Source organism: Accipiter gentilis, chromosome Z, assembly GCF_929443795.1.
Source record: "Accipiter gentilis chromosome Z, bAccGen1.1, whole genome shotgun sequence".
In the NCBI taxonomy this organism is placed as follows: domain Eukaryota; kingdom Metazoa; phylum Chordata; class Aves; order Accipitriformes; family Accipitridae; genus Astur; species Astur gentilis.
Window position 1 is genome coordinate 77895605 of NC_064919.1, and position 18690 is coordinate 77914294.

At 49.2% G+C, this 18690-nt stretch overlaps 1 protein-coding gene across 6 annotated transcripts in view; it reads right to left on the minus strand.

Annotated features, from left to right (window-relative positions):
- Positions 1-18690, minus strand: part of RUSC2 (RUN and SH3 domain containing 2) — a 61290-nt gene that overhangs the window by 12438 nt on the left and 30162 nt on the right. For 5 of the 6 annotated variants that reach the window (XM_049795597.1, XM_049795596.1, XM_049795603.1 and 2 more), the window contains 2 exons: positions 3338-5416; positions 152-919 (listed from right to left, as the gene is read on the minus strand). In XM_049795597.1, coding sequence (XP_049651554.1) covers positions 152-919; positions 3338-5309 — 2740 coding nt within the window. In that variant the 5' untranslated portion in view covers positions 5310-5416. The remainder of the gene's footprint in view (positions 1-151; positions 920-3337; positions 5417-18690) is intronic. The other variant, XM_049795602.1, reaches the window with a different exon arrangement.

Here is an 18690-nt window from a genome sequence, read left to right on the forward strand (position 1 = left end):
TGATGGTAGGGGCTGCTGGGCACTGCCGCACCCGGATGCAGTTTTGCCCCGGGCTGTACCTCTAAGAGAAGGTGGTGCTACAGGGAACAGCCGCAGCCATAGGGAGCTGGAGATGTTCCAGACCAGCACGTCCTGGCAGATGGGTACCTACCATTGAGGGGCCGTATGCCCATGCTCGTCTCACCACCACTTCTCCAGTGGGGATCTGCGTGGCTTCCTACTCTGCTCACAGGCATACCACCCACCGAGAGGGGCGGGAGGGACCCAGTGTGGAGCCGGTACTCAGAGAGTGGTGGGCTTGGCTCCAGCGGTGCCTCCTTCTTGGGAACCGGCTTGGGGTTCTCCTTTTGCCTCAGGGCATCAGCTTTGGTGGCTTGGGAGGGCTGCATGGCACTGACAGCCGGGGAAGACCTTGTGGGAAGCAGGCTGGCGGAGATGGGGCAGGACCTGCTCCTGGGGGGCTGGCTCTCTCCAGCTCTCTCCGCGGTGGGTGAGGAAGAGGAGTCCACGCTTTGAAAGAAAGGCACGTTGCATCGCACAGGAGAGTAACTCCCCAGGGGGGATGGTCGGGTTGTCTCCGGTGCAGGCTTCTTCACGCAGCCATCATTGCGGGAGGCAGCTCCATCCGCTGAACGCTGGGTCAGGAGCGTGCCGTGGGCTTGGCTCCCCGCCACCGCCGCCTGCTCTGCCAAGGTGGCCGAGGCTGAGGACTGGGAATTGGAGGAGATCTGCTGGCTGGCAGACCGGTTGCTGGACAAGCTGTAGAGTTGGGAAAGGCTGGAAGCAAAATGGCTGTGCAGGGCACGGGCCTTGGGTGGCTTGCTGAAATGGTGCTGGAAAACAAAGGGCTGGATGGGCAGAGTCGTGGGACGCTGGTCCTTGCTGTAGCGTACCACAGGCTTGCTGTCTGTGCCACCACCTTTGGGGAGAGAAAGGTGAACAAAGTGTGAGGATGGGCAGAGGGACAATCATCGCCAGCCCGGCAGATCGCAGGCAAAAGGGAATGTGCTCTTAGCTGTGGGAGGAAGAGGACAGCTAGAGGCCAGACACAGGCAGAGTGGTTCAAGTCTGAACTGGTTACATACATCATGAGCTGGCAGCATAAAGACATGTGGCCCTAAATGCAGAGTTTCCAGCTATTGGCAGCTGTCTGGAAGAGTAGGGTGCTGCACCAGGAGCTTGTCTCTCCTGGTAGGGTCACCAGCTTCACATCCCTTCAGCATACCTCGCTCCTAGGACAGCACAAAGTCATGGCCCCAAGCGCCTGCCCTCAACTTGCCTCTGCCCAGGCCGTGCCACAAAGACGTGGCCCAACGCACTGTGGTACAGCAAGGTTTCTTATCCTGAAGGACTGTCCACACGTGCTGAGAACTCACCCAGCTGAGCATAAGCATTACATGCAATAGAACTGCAGCTCTGCATCCCACATCACACTTGGTGCTGTCAGAAAGGCTGCTTGCTCCCCATTCTCCCTCCCTCTTCTTTCTCCTGTAACTGTCCCCCCTCTGAACACATAGCTCCATTCATCCCCCTGCCTGTACCAGACCTAAGCAGGATGTTCCCAGCCAAATCAGGACCACAGCAGAAACAGAAGAGCTTCCAACCCTGGAAAGCGCAGGTCTGCTCCAGCAAATGATGGACAGGGATGTTCCAAGGAAGTGTGCCGGGCTATCTCCTATGTGTGCATGCCTCCAGCTCCTGGCTGGGGGCTACAATATCCTGACGGACACAGATGAAGCATGACACACTGCGCTCTGCACAACACACAACGCTGGATGCACACACCTGGCTGACTGGGATCCCTGATCACCAGCTGCGCCGCATCCCAGCGCAGTGTGGCACCTTCTCCCTTGCACCCTGCCCACCCCCCCCACTCCTCCAGCTCAGAGCAAATCCTGGGACAAATGACCCGTCCCAAGCACAGCCCTGGTGTTAACCTGCTGCCTGTGGGGTGTGCCATGTCTTTGTCTCTATAACTAGCTTTTAGCAGGACTTGCTTTCCCTCTAGTCCCTTCTCAGACCCTCTAGGCTTGCATGGTGTTCTCAGCTGGAGCAAAGCAGCTCTGCTTTTATCTCCAGCTGCAGGCAGGAGCTTTCTGCGCAGCACTAATGCCTGCCTTGCTGTCACAGTCCGGACGAAAGTACCACAGCAGGTGGTGCAGGAACTGTTGGGTTCTATTGCCTTGAGAGCCCCTGTCTGCCCCCTCCTCCCTGAGCAGCTCTTGCTCCTTCCAAGCACTCCCTCTGCAAACGAAGAGGGCTGCTCCCACACTGCCTTCTCCCAGCAGAGACCTGCCTTCCCTGCCATCCCACACCGAGCGCACATTCAAGACTCAATAAACAAACAGCACAATACTTAAAAAGCTCTTGCTCCGAAGGCCAAGATATCTCCCACACCTGCCATAGCAATGAATGACATGTTCTTCCTATCTCCTGCCAGAAATCTTCAGGGCATTAAATGGAGACACAGTCTGGTCCTTGGCATGTTAGGGGCTACCTACTGCAGCAGTCTGGTCAGAGGCATTTTAGACAGGCTCCTACCTGAGAAGCAGGTAGGAGAATTGTCTAGGGCAGTAATAGAGGTCCCATGCCATGCTAAAGAAATGGCCATACCTCTGACGGGGCTGTCACATAGCTTCCTCACCAAGACAAGTGACAGCAATGTCAAGGTGGAAAGCAACTCATGTATTACAGGCTTTCCTGCAGAGGGAACTGTGACAATTACCCTCCATAGGAACCTTTGCTGCAATCCAATCCATTGTGGAGGATATGACCGGGATATTCCAGCAGAGGCACACAGCTCCTCTAATCTCTTCAGGACTCATGCTGTAAGTGTCAGCAGAGAATGTGTGAGCTCTCTGACTCTGAGAGGAGACTGCTGGCTATGCCTCTTCCCTCTCCACCTCTGCCCCCAAAACTCGTCAATGGTTCCCTTCCCTTCATCTGCTGGGAACGTGACTCTGCTGAGCATCTTCACATCTCTATCTTAGGAGCTAAAGGCAGGTGATTCTCATGGACTGGAGGAGTACAACGCCCTGGAAGGGAGACAATCCAAGCTGCACAGACCCTAAGTGCTAAGGCCATGTCCTCCCTTACACGATAGGAGAGGTTTCCACAAAACCTCAAGAGGCTTTAGAAACACAAGGACAAGACTCTTGCACTGATCTGGGTCTGAAATAAGCACAGCAGGGCTTTGTCCCAGGGAGTGGTAGACCAGGAAATAAACCACACAGGCACTGGTCTCCCATTGCCATGCAGGTTCCTCTGCTGCTCCCCTGATGTCCCAAAGAGCAGCCTTTCTTTTTACTTCTCCATTCTGCCTAGTTTGGCTCCTTACCGTCTGCTCGGGCTCTAGCACCTCTTTGTCCGTGGCTACTGGCAGAGCCACCTGAGAAGCTGGCATCTGCCTCCGTCAGCAGGGAGAGAGAGGCTTGCTCACCTGCCCCATGCCCACTGGGGACCTTCTCACCGGAGACCGAGTCTTTGGTGGAACTCAAAGCCTGGCTGTCCCCAAAAGCATGATTCAAACAGAAGCCCTCGCAGCTCCGGTTCAGGCCATGGACGAAAGGCATGGGTGGAAGACTCTGGCTGCGACGAGCTCTTTCTTCAAGGAAGGCTGGGCAATCCCGCTGTGTCTCAGGGATAGGGGAGAACTCCAAGGAGGAATCACCACTGGACCGGAGTGGTGGGGAGGTGCCATTCTTTTTCCGGCCTTTAGCCAGTTCAGCAAAAGATGTCACTCGTTTTGGGGGAGAACTCTGGATAGGTATCGCTGGACTTTCACTCAGCTTGACCGGACAGCTCACCATGCGTTCCAAGGAGCCCAGCCTGCCGCTGGGACTCCTGTCCAGGTTCTGGTCATAGCTCCTGGAGCGCTGCCGGCTTGTGTTGAGGTTAGGTGGTGACACGTTCACATAGACCTGACCCTCAATCATGTTTTGGGTGGATTCTCCCTTTGCCTCCTCCTCACTGCACTCCACGTTGCTTTCTTCTTGTCTCAGGTCAGGCCTTCTGAACAGATAGTATTCAGTGGGCTGGGCTGGACTACCTTTGGTATGGTCTTCTGAGCAGCTAGTTATGGAAGATCCTGCCGGGCTGGGGGATGACTGGGAAGACAAGTCACATGTGACTAACTTATAGTAATTCTGAGTAGCCACAACAAGCCGTGCTTGGCTCTGTAAGCAGGCAGTGAGGTCTGAGCTCTCCGAAGCGCAAGGCTCACAGTGGAGGTGGTAGGAGTTGCAGTTAGCATCAAGGACAGGTGAGGAGGAGTGATGACACCCACACACCTTCCCTGAACTCTCTGGGTGATGCGACTCGCAAGACATCTTGGATTCTGTGGGCGATGAATGCAAATCCAGGTAAAAAGCTCCTGTGTCTGAGTGGCTGCAGAAGGAAGAGTCACAGGACAGGTTGGCTGAATTCAGGTTAGATCGAGACTGACCATTCATTTTGTTGTAGAGAGCACTGAAGTTCACCAGCACCCCATCAGAGCTGTTGCAGGAAGAGTCACTGATGTAGCCCATCTGTTGGTCAATCACCTCAGACTGACTTGACGAACTGTAGCAGCGACAGTGCTGGAGCTCCGAACTGGAACAGCTGCAGGTCCGGCTGTGCAGGGCATCCTGATTCCTCAGCAATTCACCCGTGTTCTGGTTCCACTCCTGGTCACCACCATCGAAGGAGAAGCTGGAGGAGCTGCCACGATGGCAGCTGCATTCATCCAGCTCCATGCGTTCTGAGGTGTGGTGACACCTGTTTGCGTTGTTCCTCTTCTGGACGTCGTCACTGCTGATTTTGTCCTCTTGCCCGTCTACCACACCGGACCGGCTAGCCATGTTCCAGGATTTCACAATGTGGTTGGAGTCGTGGAGGTGGAAAGGGGGCAAGGCCAGCTCATGCAGATGAAAGGGAGGTTTGCCAGCCACAAGTGAGTTGTGAAGATGGAAAGATTTTTGACCCAAGTCATCCCCAAAGATGGTGAGGTCTTCACCCTCACTCAGCAGGAAAGGGTTGTGTCGCTTGCTGACACTAGGGACAATCAAATCCCTTGCTTTGCCTTCTTTCTTGTCTGAGGCCTCTGCTGAGGTTTCAGAGGTCTGGAGAAAGCTGCTGTACACCAAGGAGTCAGTCTGTGAAAGGTCTCTGTCTGGAAGGGCAGAGGTCCGTGTAATGCTGAGCTCTGGCTGGCAGAAGGGATTGGTCCTTTTGCTCACGGAGCAGCACTGTCTATCAGGGACCTGGCAATGGACCAGGGGAATGTGATGGACAATCAGCGTCTCACCAGTCAGTTTGGGTGGACTATCCATGGTGAGGAATGCTCTTCAGGACATCAGTTAAGCTGGTGCTACCCATGGACAGATAGGGCTGCACATGAGAGGCAGGGAGGACACTTCTCATGAGGGAATTCAGATACCTAAATAGAGACAAAAACACAAAGGAAGTCACCTCTCAGGAAAGGCAGTGACTATTTAGAGCATCCTTGGTTTGACTGAACCAAGCAGACTGGTCCTTGTCAGCACAAATACCTATACACAAGGTCCTGAGTTGTCCTTCTTCAGGGAAAGCATCACAATGTAAGACAAACACATCCCCGTCCCTGCAGACTTGTGGGACAACATTTGTGCTTCCATCTGACCCCTCTCAAATTTATGTGAAGTGAGTGACTGATTTCACTCAAGTGGCGAAAGGGCTGCACAGGCTTTGGGCCAAAGGAAGACCTCACTGTGGCTGGCACTGTATGCTCACAGGAAAACAGGCAGACAGCACAGGGTCTGAAATAATGTGCTGCACCCTGATGAGAACAGTCATCATCTCCCACTGGCTTAAATATCTTTGTCTCCCTTTAGGAACCTTGAACTTTCCTTTAAGAACCAAACACTAAACTACACTGCCAGGCCTTGCAACGTTAGAGATGCACAAGTCCAGGCAGAGACTGGAAAGGAGGAACAGACTGGAACAGGAAACCACAACAACCATTCCTCTCCAAAATCCAGGAGCCCCCATGAGTTTCCTGAGCTCTTTTAATGGTGCCAGGGGAGCATGCCAAAGTATGCAGCTACTTATGCACACAAGGGCCTCTTATGTGAAAAGGAGCGGATGACTTCAGTGGGGCCATGAGGAACCAGTGGTGATGGTTAAATAGGTCCCATACAGCACATTGTCTTCTGCTGACCTTTTGCTGATTGTTAAGCCTCAGCTCAAACTGGTTCCTCTTGTGGTCTGGGGTGCCTGGTTCACACTTCTCTGACATGCTGCCACATTATCTGTGGCACTTGCTTGCTTATTACCTACTGCACTTCACAACAGTACAACTACCACAGCCCACAGTCCCAGGAGCCGTACAGGCAGGGCACTGAGCCCCACTCACTCAGAGTTCAGTAAACAGCAGGTTCTCATAAACCTAGAGGAAGATATTCACCAGCATTTGATATGGGAGAACAGAGCACATATTCATTCCTCCTTCCCCATCTAACCCAGACGTCCAGCCTGCAAGTGCCTCCAGGACAGTCTGGAATGCACTTCCCTCTTGTCTTCCCTTCTACATGTCAGAGAAGCCAATGCAGAGAAGTGCAAGGCAACGCAGCTAAGGCAGCAAGGAGAGAAACCACAAAAGACAACAGTGATCCAGGATGATCCTGAGGGATTAAAAAATGACCCAGTGCTCTCACAGATACACCACTTGTACTGACAACCCTGGCCCAAACACCCTTGGTCAGCAATCTACATCCCATATCTCATCCAGGCATCCTCAGTGCTCACAGCAGCCTGACACGACGTACTATGATCCTGCTCCGGGCTCCAGGACCCCGGGTTGGCTGCCACCACTGACCTTCAGACTCCAGAAAGCGGCATTCACAGGATCTGTCTTCACCTACCTTACCCCAACATTTGTGACAATGGGATGATAGTGGATTTGGAGTAGAGCTGCAAAGGCACATGCAAGGCCAGGAGGGAAATTGAGAAATGTGGGATAAGTGAAGTTAGAACAACAGTGTAAGCAATGAGACGGCTCCACAGAAAGATCAAGAACTTCAGTTCTTTCAGCTTCATGGCATAAGAATAGCAATTAGAAGATGCTAAAAAAAAATCATCAAAAGACGTACTTTCCTCCCACGCTTAACAGTGCTTCTCACAGACACAGGATGCTGCTGGCAGGAAAAAAATTACAAAGATGGAAATGGACCTAGCATTTACAGTAAACACCCAATGATGTAAAAGTTAATGCTAACACCACTGTTAGTGAACAGACAAGCCTTCTGGAAGACTCTACCAGAGATCATCATGAGACCTACATGAGGGGCACACTCACCCTCATTTCTGCTTCTGCTGGGATGTTTCACCCAGGATTAGGCTATGAAGTAGAGAGGTCACCTGGACCACTTAGACCATATCCAGCTGGACTGTTGTGCAGCCCTAAACTCTCCCTCACCTATAGCCTCCCTCAGCCCTCTATCTCCCTTCACTCCCCTTTCAGTGACTCCTCTGTCTTACAAGCTTCTGGCTCCTTTCCTACAGCTGCTGCCGCAAAGACTGAAAGGAATCACTCTGTCCTCAGCCCAGTTCCTGGGGGGAGATCTTTTACATCAGGGATTCCCAAGATCACATTGCTCAAGAACCACCGTGGTTAACAGCAGCTCCTGACTCTGTGCCTAGCACACACACGCGCTGGAAGTGGTGTTCAACAGCTGCAACAGTGTTCGTGCCCCATTTTGGACCTTGTGCATCATTGATCATGGCAGATGTAGCAGCAGGAGCCCCTGTTTATCCTGTCTCCCCCCACCCCTCCAGCATTATGGAAAAAACCTAGTCCCCCAGTGCTTATCTGCTCATGCAGGCCTACCCTGCCCTTGTTACTGCCTCTGTAGCAGATTGTAATGCTTAGATCACATCTCTTCATAAGGCTTTGCTATATTTTGAGTGTTGCCACAATGCAACCACTTGAAAAGCATCATTTTGAGGATATAGACCGTGATGACAGCACACTTCACTGCTGAAGCACCGGGGCTCTGCTGCCTCTGGGAAATGGCTGCTTGGAGCCGGTTCTCAGCACCAGCACCAATCTGCTGACAAGCCCTGCTGAGCAATGCATACTTCATGTTGCTGCAGAAGCTGCTGTGGGAGGACAAGGCTTGCACAGCATCGTGGTTTAACCCCAGCCAGCAACTAAGCACCACACAGCTGCTCGCTCACTTCCCCTTCACCCAGTGGGATGGGGAGAGAATTGGGGAAAACCCACAGTAAAACTTGTGGGCTGAGATAAGAACAGTTTAATAGGACAGAAAGAAAATAATAAAGCTAATAATAACAATAATAAATAAAAATAATAAATAAAAGGATTGGAATATACAAAAGAAGTGATGCACTGTGCAATTGCTTAGCACTCGCTGACCAATGCCCAGTCAGTTCCCAGCCAAAACCAGAACACACAGGCACACTTTGACATTTGACAACAAAATGTCAAGAGAGCTGACACACAGCCATTTCCCAGCTGTCTCTCTGGAGCTCTGGCTGCGACATGCCACTCTGTCCAGCTATTTGGTTTCAGCGGCAGCACAGGCTCCCCAGGTGGACTGTGATTCACTGGCTGTCACAGATGCTGCAGCAGACGGACGCCCACTCTGCCTGCACCCACAGCCTGCTCCTAGCACAAGGCTCTGAGGTCACAGGTGGCACACAGCTAGGTCCTGACGGGAGCCATTCTGACAGCTTCCCTAAGGATATGCATGACTTTTTTTGTGCCCTAGCTACCCCTCCTCTCTCCCTTGGGACACCTCTCCTGGGTTCCTCCTGTCTTAGGGATGCAGGGAAGTTGGGCAATGGCACTGCCAGTGCAGGGATTATTCAGCTCCCAACATCAGAGCATCCCCCGTGTCTGTATTATCCCTTGACTCTGCCTCCCAGATTCTGGAAGACTATAGAAGGATCCTCCCTCTTCCTATTCAGGGTCTGGTAGGCTGGGATTGAGACTGGGGCATAAAGTCCAGCAAGCAAGATTCTGCTGGCTTTGATCAGCTCTCTGTAAAGCCCTCACACCCCTTTGCAAGGGGAAGTTGCCAGATGTGGATAGGCAGTCTGCACCTGAACACTTTTTGCTAAATCAATTCATTCTTCTTATCATTTGCAATAGCACAAGCCCACAGTGCTGTATCCTGCTCAATCCTATACATACAACAGCAAACAGAGCATCCAGGAACAATCCCTGCCCAGAAAAGCATGCCATGGCAGTGCAAGGCAAGCAGGCGTGCAGGGAGAACCATGACTCTAGATGCATCAGTACAACAACCATTTCATTTGCAAGTGTCAAATTTTTTTTGCCTTCTCTATACTGACACCATCTGCTGCTACATGGCAGATATGGGTTGCTTATTCAGTCAGCTCTTTCTTGAGGTTCTAAGGGTTACCTGGAGAAGGCGAGGGCCAGACATTTCATTACCTGCAGATGCTTCATTCCAGTCAAGATAATACAGAGCAGAGAAGGATGGCTTTTTGTGAGACACCTATGTTGTGGTGTGGAATTGCTCAAGAACGCTTGTACCCCTGTGTATATATATATATATATATACACACATACACATGACAAAAACTCCTTAGCTGCAGCAAAGCTCTAGCTAAGTAGAAGGGGATGAGTGCAGAGCAACAAAGGATGGTTCAGCAACTGATCTGAGAGCCACCTACCAAGCTATGTCTGTGCTTTAGAAAGGAGGCAGCATGCTGCAGGTAACAGGGGCATGCCGCACCTTGCAGAGCTGAGCCCTTCAGGCTCTCCACTTCGTGCCATCTAAGTCCTTGCTGAACACTACACAGAGGCCCCCAAACCCCTCCTCAGTCGTAGCCTCAAAGACTGAGGACGTTGTGCTAATTTAAGGGTGGTCAGTGCAGCTCCAGGGCTTCTGGAGTACAACCTCCTGCCTCTGCAATATTGCTGAGAAGAAGCAGAAGCCATCAGAGCTGGCTCCAAACTGGGCTGCAAGGCTCTGCTTCTATTGCAGGGGGCTGGTGCAAACACCAGCCTTGCCTCCAAGTGCTGATGCCTTAGGTGTGGTGGTCACATACCTCCAGGCATACCCTGCTGTCATTACCACTCTGGCCAGGTGTCTGGAGTTCCATCACTGATTGCTTAATACCCTGAGCTCTGCTCAGCACTGTTAGCTGCACACATGGGGCAATGGGGTTCAACACACAGCAACACAAGTTTCCTCGTAAAATGTAATGCAATAGCAGGGGAGGCATGCAGAGATTTAAGAAATAAATGTGATTTAAATAGAAAAAGATTGCATATACAGGACAGAGGATGGAGACGCAGGAGCAAGATCATCAGAACTGTCAGCTGGAGGCGATGCTGGCTTTTTGGAGGCTGACTTTTCTGAACAGATTACTGTTTCTACAAATCTCAAGTCACTTCCTCTATGAAATTGAATGCCCAATGGCAACCTTTAACTGTGAGTGTTCTTGCTGCCTCTTTCTGAATGGCTAGGGTTTCACTGTCATCATCATCTTCCTCAGACAGAACAAGATCCATCATGTGACTCAAGGGTGAAAGATGGAAAAACACGGTTAAAAGCTGGGCATTCAGTTTCACAGATGAACCAGCAAAAATCCTTTTGTATTAGAGCTGCTTGTTCTTTGAGGGTTGTTCCATGTGAATCCCTGACTCCTACAGAGCATTTGCATTAACATGCCTGAAGAAACCACACAGCTCTACAAAACAAGCATGAGCAGAAATGCTGCAAAAAGCAACGGTTTGTGTGAGCTTGCAGACAGAGGCACAATACAGACGTCTCCTCTTTGCTCCATGGGCGGGGGAATATATTCAGTTTAGTCCCTGTAAGTCTACCTCCTGTCAAAAGGGCTGGGAGATGAATCCAAACCACTCTTCAGACAGTGTGGGGGATCTCAGGGCTCACTGGTTCTGGCTCTGGTTTCCAGGACCCCAGTAATGCAGTTTGTCCCTGCCCCAGCCTTGCCACTCCAAAAGCTGCCAGAAAGTACTGAATGGTTTTAAAAAAACCTTAACAATAAAATTCCAGGAAGGTGGAGGGCATTCAGGGAGAAGGATCAGTGAAGAGGACAGGGTGAGGGGCATGGGATGAGTGGCCTGGGGATGGGTCTGAACCATCGGGGTGAGTAAGAAGAGGGTGGAGATGAGGAAGCCTGTAAGCTGTAGGGTAGGACTAGCTCGTAGTATTTGTTTGGACATCTGTTTATTTCTTGCCAGCTAATACATCTCTGCCAAATTCACGCCTTCATTAAATGCTTTAGTAAATCATCCAGCACATTTAATGAAAGAAAAGGTGTAAAAGGAAATACTAGTTGTTTGACTCATCCTAAACCTCAGCTCTCCTTCCCTGCCTCAGGGAACAGGGAGCATACTGAGGGTGGTCTGCCTGGTCCCAGGGTGAATATTCCAGCACTCAGTCTTTAAAGGGGGGTGCAGCAAGATAGAAAGACTAAATACTTCCTAAATTTCTGCCTCAGCTCAGCCTGGTTCCTCTTGTGGTGCTGAGCAAACAGTGATTCCTGAAAAGACCACTTCCCTTGTCTTTCCACAATGAGGTGCTGCCTGGGCCAGGGCTTTTTCCAGTGGCTTCCAGGACAGCCTGACTAAGCCCGTGATTAATGTATCATTACATCCCAGAACTATATAGGATTATGATGTGTTCAGAATGGAAACTGCAGCACATGACAATCAATCACAGCCGCTGCACGCATGGCACCAAGGAGCTGCACAGGTCAGGGATGGGGAGCTTGCCAGCAGAGATGAGGGGGTGCGTGAGACAAAAATAAGCAGTAGGTAGTATGTATATTCCTGCCGATAACACAACTAGCGTGAGCCAGGTACTGCCTCCCAGTCAGAGGAAAAGAAGCCCCAGCTGCTTCGGGCATTCTGAGTTACACAAGACACCAGGAATAGCTCAAGCAACAGATCTATACCAGCTAACACAGGAGCTGGACAGTGACCGAACCAGTTTCTCCCATTTCTGTGCTCTCTTGCTCCGTGACTCATCATCTGGCATGTGGCACTCGGCAGGAGCCACTTACAGGCTCTGACTCAGAAGCATCCACCATCCACCGAGGTGATCTGGGCTGGAAGCTGCTCCTCCTTCTCCCCACTGGCCATCCTCTGCCCCAGCCCCCACCACATATGCTCCTAATTACTATATGCAAATCCACAGAGGAGAAAAAGACTGATGTTTCTAGCTGTTAATATCACACTGACATTGCTGCTGAATTGAACTGCAGACACAGTAAATCCTTTCTTATCACAGACACTCTAGTAGCAGCAGCAGGAGGAGGGGCTATGCTTTTATAGCACCCTTCTGCCTGAGCACTCTGAAAGCAAACTGAAGATCTTATGAGAGCAGAAATTACACAATTCTTTTCTGAAACACGGATCTGCCTGGGTGCTGGAGCCTGGCTGCTGCAGGGTTCCCAGAGCACTCAAGAACGCACACAGAAAGAAAAAAAAAAAATCCTTTAAGCAAATGAAACCGCTGGGCAGAATCAGTAGCTGAAGATGCCAAGCTTAACTCCTTAACTGCACAGCTTTGGCCAGGGCTTAGCTGCAAAGCAGGGCTGTCAGCTGGCTGCCTCATGAACAGCTCCTTTTACAGACCTGCCCAAGGACCCTAGGAAGCAGAGGCTGCAGTTGAGTAGTAACAAAACCACAGCCAGCAGCTGTGGGTGAACCAGGGTCAAAGCCAGAAGCAGGGCAGACTGAAGGTTTTCCCATGAACTTCTATGCCTGGGAGCTGTGAGCTCAAAACTCTCCACCACAAGAGCCACAGGAAAGTGTCCTGCTGAGGGAGCCCGGCATCAAACTCAGCGCACCTTTGTGAATCAAAGCTGGCTCACTGACCTGTGCTGCAGGCAAACAAGATGGCAAAGCTGCTCACAAAGTCTGTTTTATGGCTACACGCAATGGTGAATGAGCAGCTGCTCTTGCTCAGGTGCGTGCTGCAGGGGCGAAGGCTCCCAAGGGAATACCAAGGGGTGGAGAGGGCACGGATGCTTCATATGGATGGAGATATTCTCAACAGCACTGGAGATTTCAGAAGCTGCTGGGGATCTGTAGCATCTCTAGAATTAATATACTTTGGAAAGACCTCTCAATGAGAGGTCACAAATCACTTCCACTAGGCCCTCAGGACTTTCCTCCCTAACATTTACTGGTATCTGGCTTCAGACAACTTGGTGTTCCCCAGACCATAGCAAAGGAGAGGCCCTGCTTATCCAAGGCTTATGCGAGGATAATTTCAGAAGCAAGTTTCATCTGCACAAAGAAAAAGCACAGGAGGACAGCTCCACCTCAGTAGTCCTAGATCCCCTATCAACTTCATGACTTGGGGAAAAGAGATGAGCTAAGCTCTAAAAGCAAAGGTGTATTTTCACAGGGAGTCAGATATCACTGCAGTACAGGTCAGCAGACCCATACAAACTCCAGCCACTCCATGGCTGCATATCTTCACTATTGCTTCCTTTCTATCCAGATTAAAACTGGCATTGCATTTCTGTCCAGACCATGCGTTGCAGGAATCACAGCAGCAAAACAATCCTGAACCCTCCCTGGACAGCAAATGCATCAATGACCACTGGAGAAAGCCCAAGAAATAAGGAACTCAGTCTTAAAATAACTCACTCAAAAAGGCTGTAAAATCATGTTTACTGTCTGTTCAGCCCAGAGCTCCACATATATAGGAATCACTCACTATCAAGTGACAAACAAACATTTCTGGGATGGAAGATTATAGATGTACCTCATGTAGCAACACAGCAAAAGCAGAACAGCCAGCATAGGTAGGTATGGGATAGTGAAGTAAAACCACAGCAGGGCCAAGTTCTTGAAATAAATAAAGTATCACTCCACAAGCTACCATAAATAAAGCACCTAGATATGTCAAAAAGCTCCAGCAGAATTATTTTCAGACTTGAACACAGCAGTGGTGCAATGGTTTGCTACCAGGACTGGGTTGCCATGTCCCAGTGAATAGGAGAAGCAATGCACACATGGCATTTCCTAGCTGTGATGGGCATTGGTTCTGCCAGAGAGCCAGGATGCCTGCATCTGCAGAGCTGTATTATTTGTAAATGATGCAATCCTACATGGAATTTAATACACAGTGTGTGCAAGCAGATCAGGAGCTCCAAAATCAAGCACAAACAGAAAACATCCCAGCAGCAGCCCGTTTTTTTAGATGTTCCTCTGCACAGTGCATATCTAAATGGTTTTTCAAACAGCAGCTATGTCCAATAGCTGACCCTGCTAAGACTGCAGGAATTTTAACCCTTCCTAGCTCTAGGTAGTTCTGCCAAGACCAGAAGCAATAACTGGATACACAGGAAAAAATTTTCTGTCTCTCCAAGGCAGGAATATGCCATGAGCGATTTAATGGTCTAGAGGCTGGCACCACCCTGATTAGGCGATGGATGATAGCATGCTACAAAGCCAAAAGGCTGAGTATCAGCCCAATAAAGGCAGCATCTGGTGAGACTAATGCATCAAATTTATCCTGGCCTCTGAAGGACATCAGGACCACGTACACTTCTGCTGCTGATAGATCTAACTGCTTTTAGACCACAGGCTGGATTTTGTAATCCCTTGAAGACAGCTGGAGGAAAGGATCGTGGAGCACACAGTTTTGAAAAGGGAATTTGCCTTATCACTGTTAAGACTGTGCACTTCTTGACCCTTTTTTGGCTAGGTCTGTGAACAAACAGGTCCTCTGCAATCATGTCCAAATGCTGTCCGAATCTCACTTCAGCAGAATTCGGGGGGGGGGGGGGGGGGGGAAGGGGGGGGGCAGAATGATTCCCAGGATGATGGGACAAGAGGATCTGGGAACAAATCCTTGGACCACAGTGAGACTGTGCAAGATTAGAAATGGCCCTTTGCACTACACAGAAGGTCTTGACATGACCTCCCTGGCCAAAACAAGTCTATTAAGAACGCTTTTCTCAAGAAAGACAAAAATCAAGGGCAACTGTTGCCACCAGCTCAGAAATATGAGGGGGGAGAAAGACGCAATGGAAAGATGAACATATTTAGTCTTCATAGATCAACTGCTACAGGGAAGTTTTGATTTCAGAACAGGAACATAAACATCTGTGGACTGAATCAGATGGGTAAAGCCCCATTCTCCATCTTTGCCAGCAGAGTTCAGATGCTCTGAATGATGTGAAATAACCCCAAAGTGAGCAAATGAGTGACTTGACTGCTCCATTTTCCCCCCAGGTCACAGGCAGCCTCCTCCATATGAGAACAGTTGACATCTAGAAATGGGTTTCATGACCCTCCCATAGAAAATTAGGAGCCTATAAATCATAGTGCTATATATTCTTGACATACCTTGTAAGGTCCCCTTTTTTTCCTGAATTCTTGCAACTTTTAGGTCTCGTAACTTCCTGAACCAGTGAGTTCCACACCAAATTACACACCATAGTAGTAGTTATCTATCAGTCCTTTTGAACATATGGGCATTTAACTTCATTGCTTGTCCTTGGGCTAGGGCAGGGAGAGTATCATATTTTCTACTACATTTGCCACCCCTCTGAGCAGTCCCAAGCTTTTCATTCCACTCACATACAAGAGTATTCCCAGATCCTTGGTCTGGTCACCAACCTCTCTCCAAGTATCCTCCTGATGTATGTTCACATGGCTGGTGGCAAGGCAGAACTCAAGAGGATCTGGATGAAACCGCAGCATCAATTTACATAACAGAGTATTTTCCATGGAACAAAAGGCAAGCCAGAACCTTAATAAAATACTTATGAAGCAGACCAGGCTCTCCTAATGATTACACATACTTCTATTCTGAGAGGAGAAACTTATCCCTTGCAGGCACTGGCAACGCAAACCAAACTCAGCTTGTAAAGCTCTATTCGGGACAGTTTATTTTAGGATATCGCTCCACAAGACAGCTCATGTGCTAATTAGGCTTGCAATGACTGGGCTCAACAGAGCATTAAGGGTCTAACTAACTAAATCTGATAACCCTGGATTAACCAAGGTCTTCTGCTGAGGAAAGTCTTGCTGGGCTGCAGAGGATGCATAAACCTTTTCGCTAGGAGAAAAAAGGAAGGCGAACAGGGATGATCCTTGGCTCTGTACTGGAAGAGCAGGTCAGAGTCCCAGGGGACACACCAAGTCTACTGGAGGGATGACCACTCTGCTTTTAATCACTTCAAGGGTGTTTGAGAGGGCTGAGGAGACACCTCAAGACTGTAGGCTCCCAGATCTTCCCAGCTAGGACATGCTCACATTAGGACACCTCCCTTCTTGAAGCTGTTGGGTCCTTTCTGTACCAGATGCATCAGAGAAAAGAACAAGTACCTGCAACAAGTGGTGAGGAAGAATTTGCCTCTCCTAAGCCCTTGCACCGAGATGGGCCTCAACTCAACCAGGAGTTTTCGAAACTCTGCAACTTCTGAACATGTACTATAAATACACTGAGTAGTCTTATTCACACAAATGCCAAGCCATTTGGGAATATTGCTGGGCTTTGAAGTTTGACAGCAAGATTTGTGGACTAATTAATCACAGTATGTGAAACTTATTCCTATTACCAGTTTCAAATAATCCTCCTTCATTTCCTGGAATACTTTGACATTACAGGCAGGACACCTCAAATCATTATCATCTTTCTCTAGGCTGTTCATTATTTCATGTCACTAACCCGACAGTTTCCCATTTAACACAAATAATTCCCATTTCTTCAGTCTCTCCACTTACGAGAGTTTTCCAGGACTTTGTAGTCTTCTGGGCAGTTTCTCAGTTCCCTCCAACTCTGCAGTCATGGTTCTGAGCTGAGGTGACTAATTGCACATGGTTTCCCAATCAACAGGGGGATGTTCCTGCTTTCTGTATCAACATTAGAAAACTGTACCATAATTTACCACTCCATTTCTTATGCCCCTGTCCTGATTTTGGCTGGAATAGAATTAATTTTCTTTCTAGTAGCTGGTATAGTGTTATATTTTTGATTTAGTGTGAGAATAGTGTTGATAACACACTGACATTTTCAGTTGTTGCTAAGTAGTGTTTACACTAAGTCAAGGATTTTTCAGTTTCTCATGCCCAGCCAGCAAGAAAGCTGGAGGGTCGCAAGAAGCTGGGAAGGGACACAGCCAGGACAGCTGACCAAAACTAGCCAATGGGGTATTCCATACCATGTGATGTCATGCCCAGTATATGAACTGGGGGGAGTTGGCGTGGGGGGGGGATCACTGCTCGGGAACTAACTGGGCATCAGTCAGCGTATGGTGAGCAATTGCATTGTGCATCACTTGTTCTGTATATTCCAGTTCTATTATTATTATTATTTTCTTCCTTTCTGTCCTATTAAACTGTCTTTATTTCAACCCAGGAGTTTTGCTTTTTTTCCCCATTTCTCTCCTCCATCCCACTGGGGGGGTGCAGGGGGAGTGAGTGAGTGGCAGCCTGGTGCTTAGGTGCTGGCTGGGGTTAAACCGTGACAGTACCTTAACATTCATATGTAGACACTCACCAAATAAAGTCCGTTATGACCAGGGTGGCATCTAGGTACTTTTTGCAGTTTAATCACATCTTTTTAATGAGTTGGAATCAATTTAATCAGTTTAATGATTTGGAACCTGACAAAGTGTACTTTTGTGACTATCTTCTGTTACACACATTTACATAACTTAGCATCAAGCCCCAAAAAATCAAGGTTTACAACAAGACTAGCCTAGAAGAAACCAGGGAATTTTTCTTACATAGCTGTTCTCTGAGGAAAGGAATTTCTTCTCCCTGTTTGTGGAGTACGGGTTTTGGAGGGTTTGCTCCCTCAAATTGCACAAATTCTTGGTGTAGGCTTGTGGGTAGAGGTTTCCCACACCCCCATGCAAATTCTCTTTGTGGTCCCCCAAAAGATAAGAGAGTCCTCAATGTCTGACTAAGGTCTGGGCTGAAGGATATCTTCCCTGGTGAATTTGCCTCATTAAATCAGTAGGTCTGGTGGCTTGCTTCCATGGAAAAAGATTACCCTTCCATTTTGATGTGCAGGCCAAGATGTTGTTGTGGTTTTCCTTTTCAACCTCAAGTTGTGCCAAGGGGAAAGCAGACAACAAGGCATTAGACCAAAATACTGGCTGTTGAACATGCTCCAGTACAGAGGGGAACCACCCCTCAGTGCCTCCAGCACAAATACAAACGAATTGCTTCAGTTTGGGGTGTTTCTCCACCCTGCAGTACCAAATCATGTCATCAGCACACACCCTGGAAGAGGTCAGGCTCACAGAGATGGAGACATTCTTTGGGGTCTCTGAAGCTTGTGCAAAGTCACCAACAGAAGCAGAGGTATTAGAAACCCCAATCGTTCAACAACTACTAGCATTGTCTCAACAAGATATGGCCAAACATAAACTTAATGACACGTGACTAGAGCATTGCCACCTCTGTGCATTAACCACCCTCATGCTGCTGCTTGTTAGACCTTCGACAGACCTGTTTCTGGCAGTTCCTCCTCTCCTCCTCTGTTATTGTGCCATGAACTGGCTAGCCCTGCTGCACTATGGTCTAGAGACCTCTAGGGATGTCTGAGGTCTCCCTCTGCTCCATGCAGCCTCACCTCTCTGCTGACCCAGTCCTCCCTCAAAAACAGCTAGTCTAAGAGGAAACAAGGAAGGGAAACACATGGGAATAAAAAGGCTGTCAGGCTTACTGAATAAGAA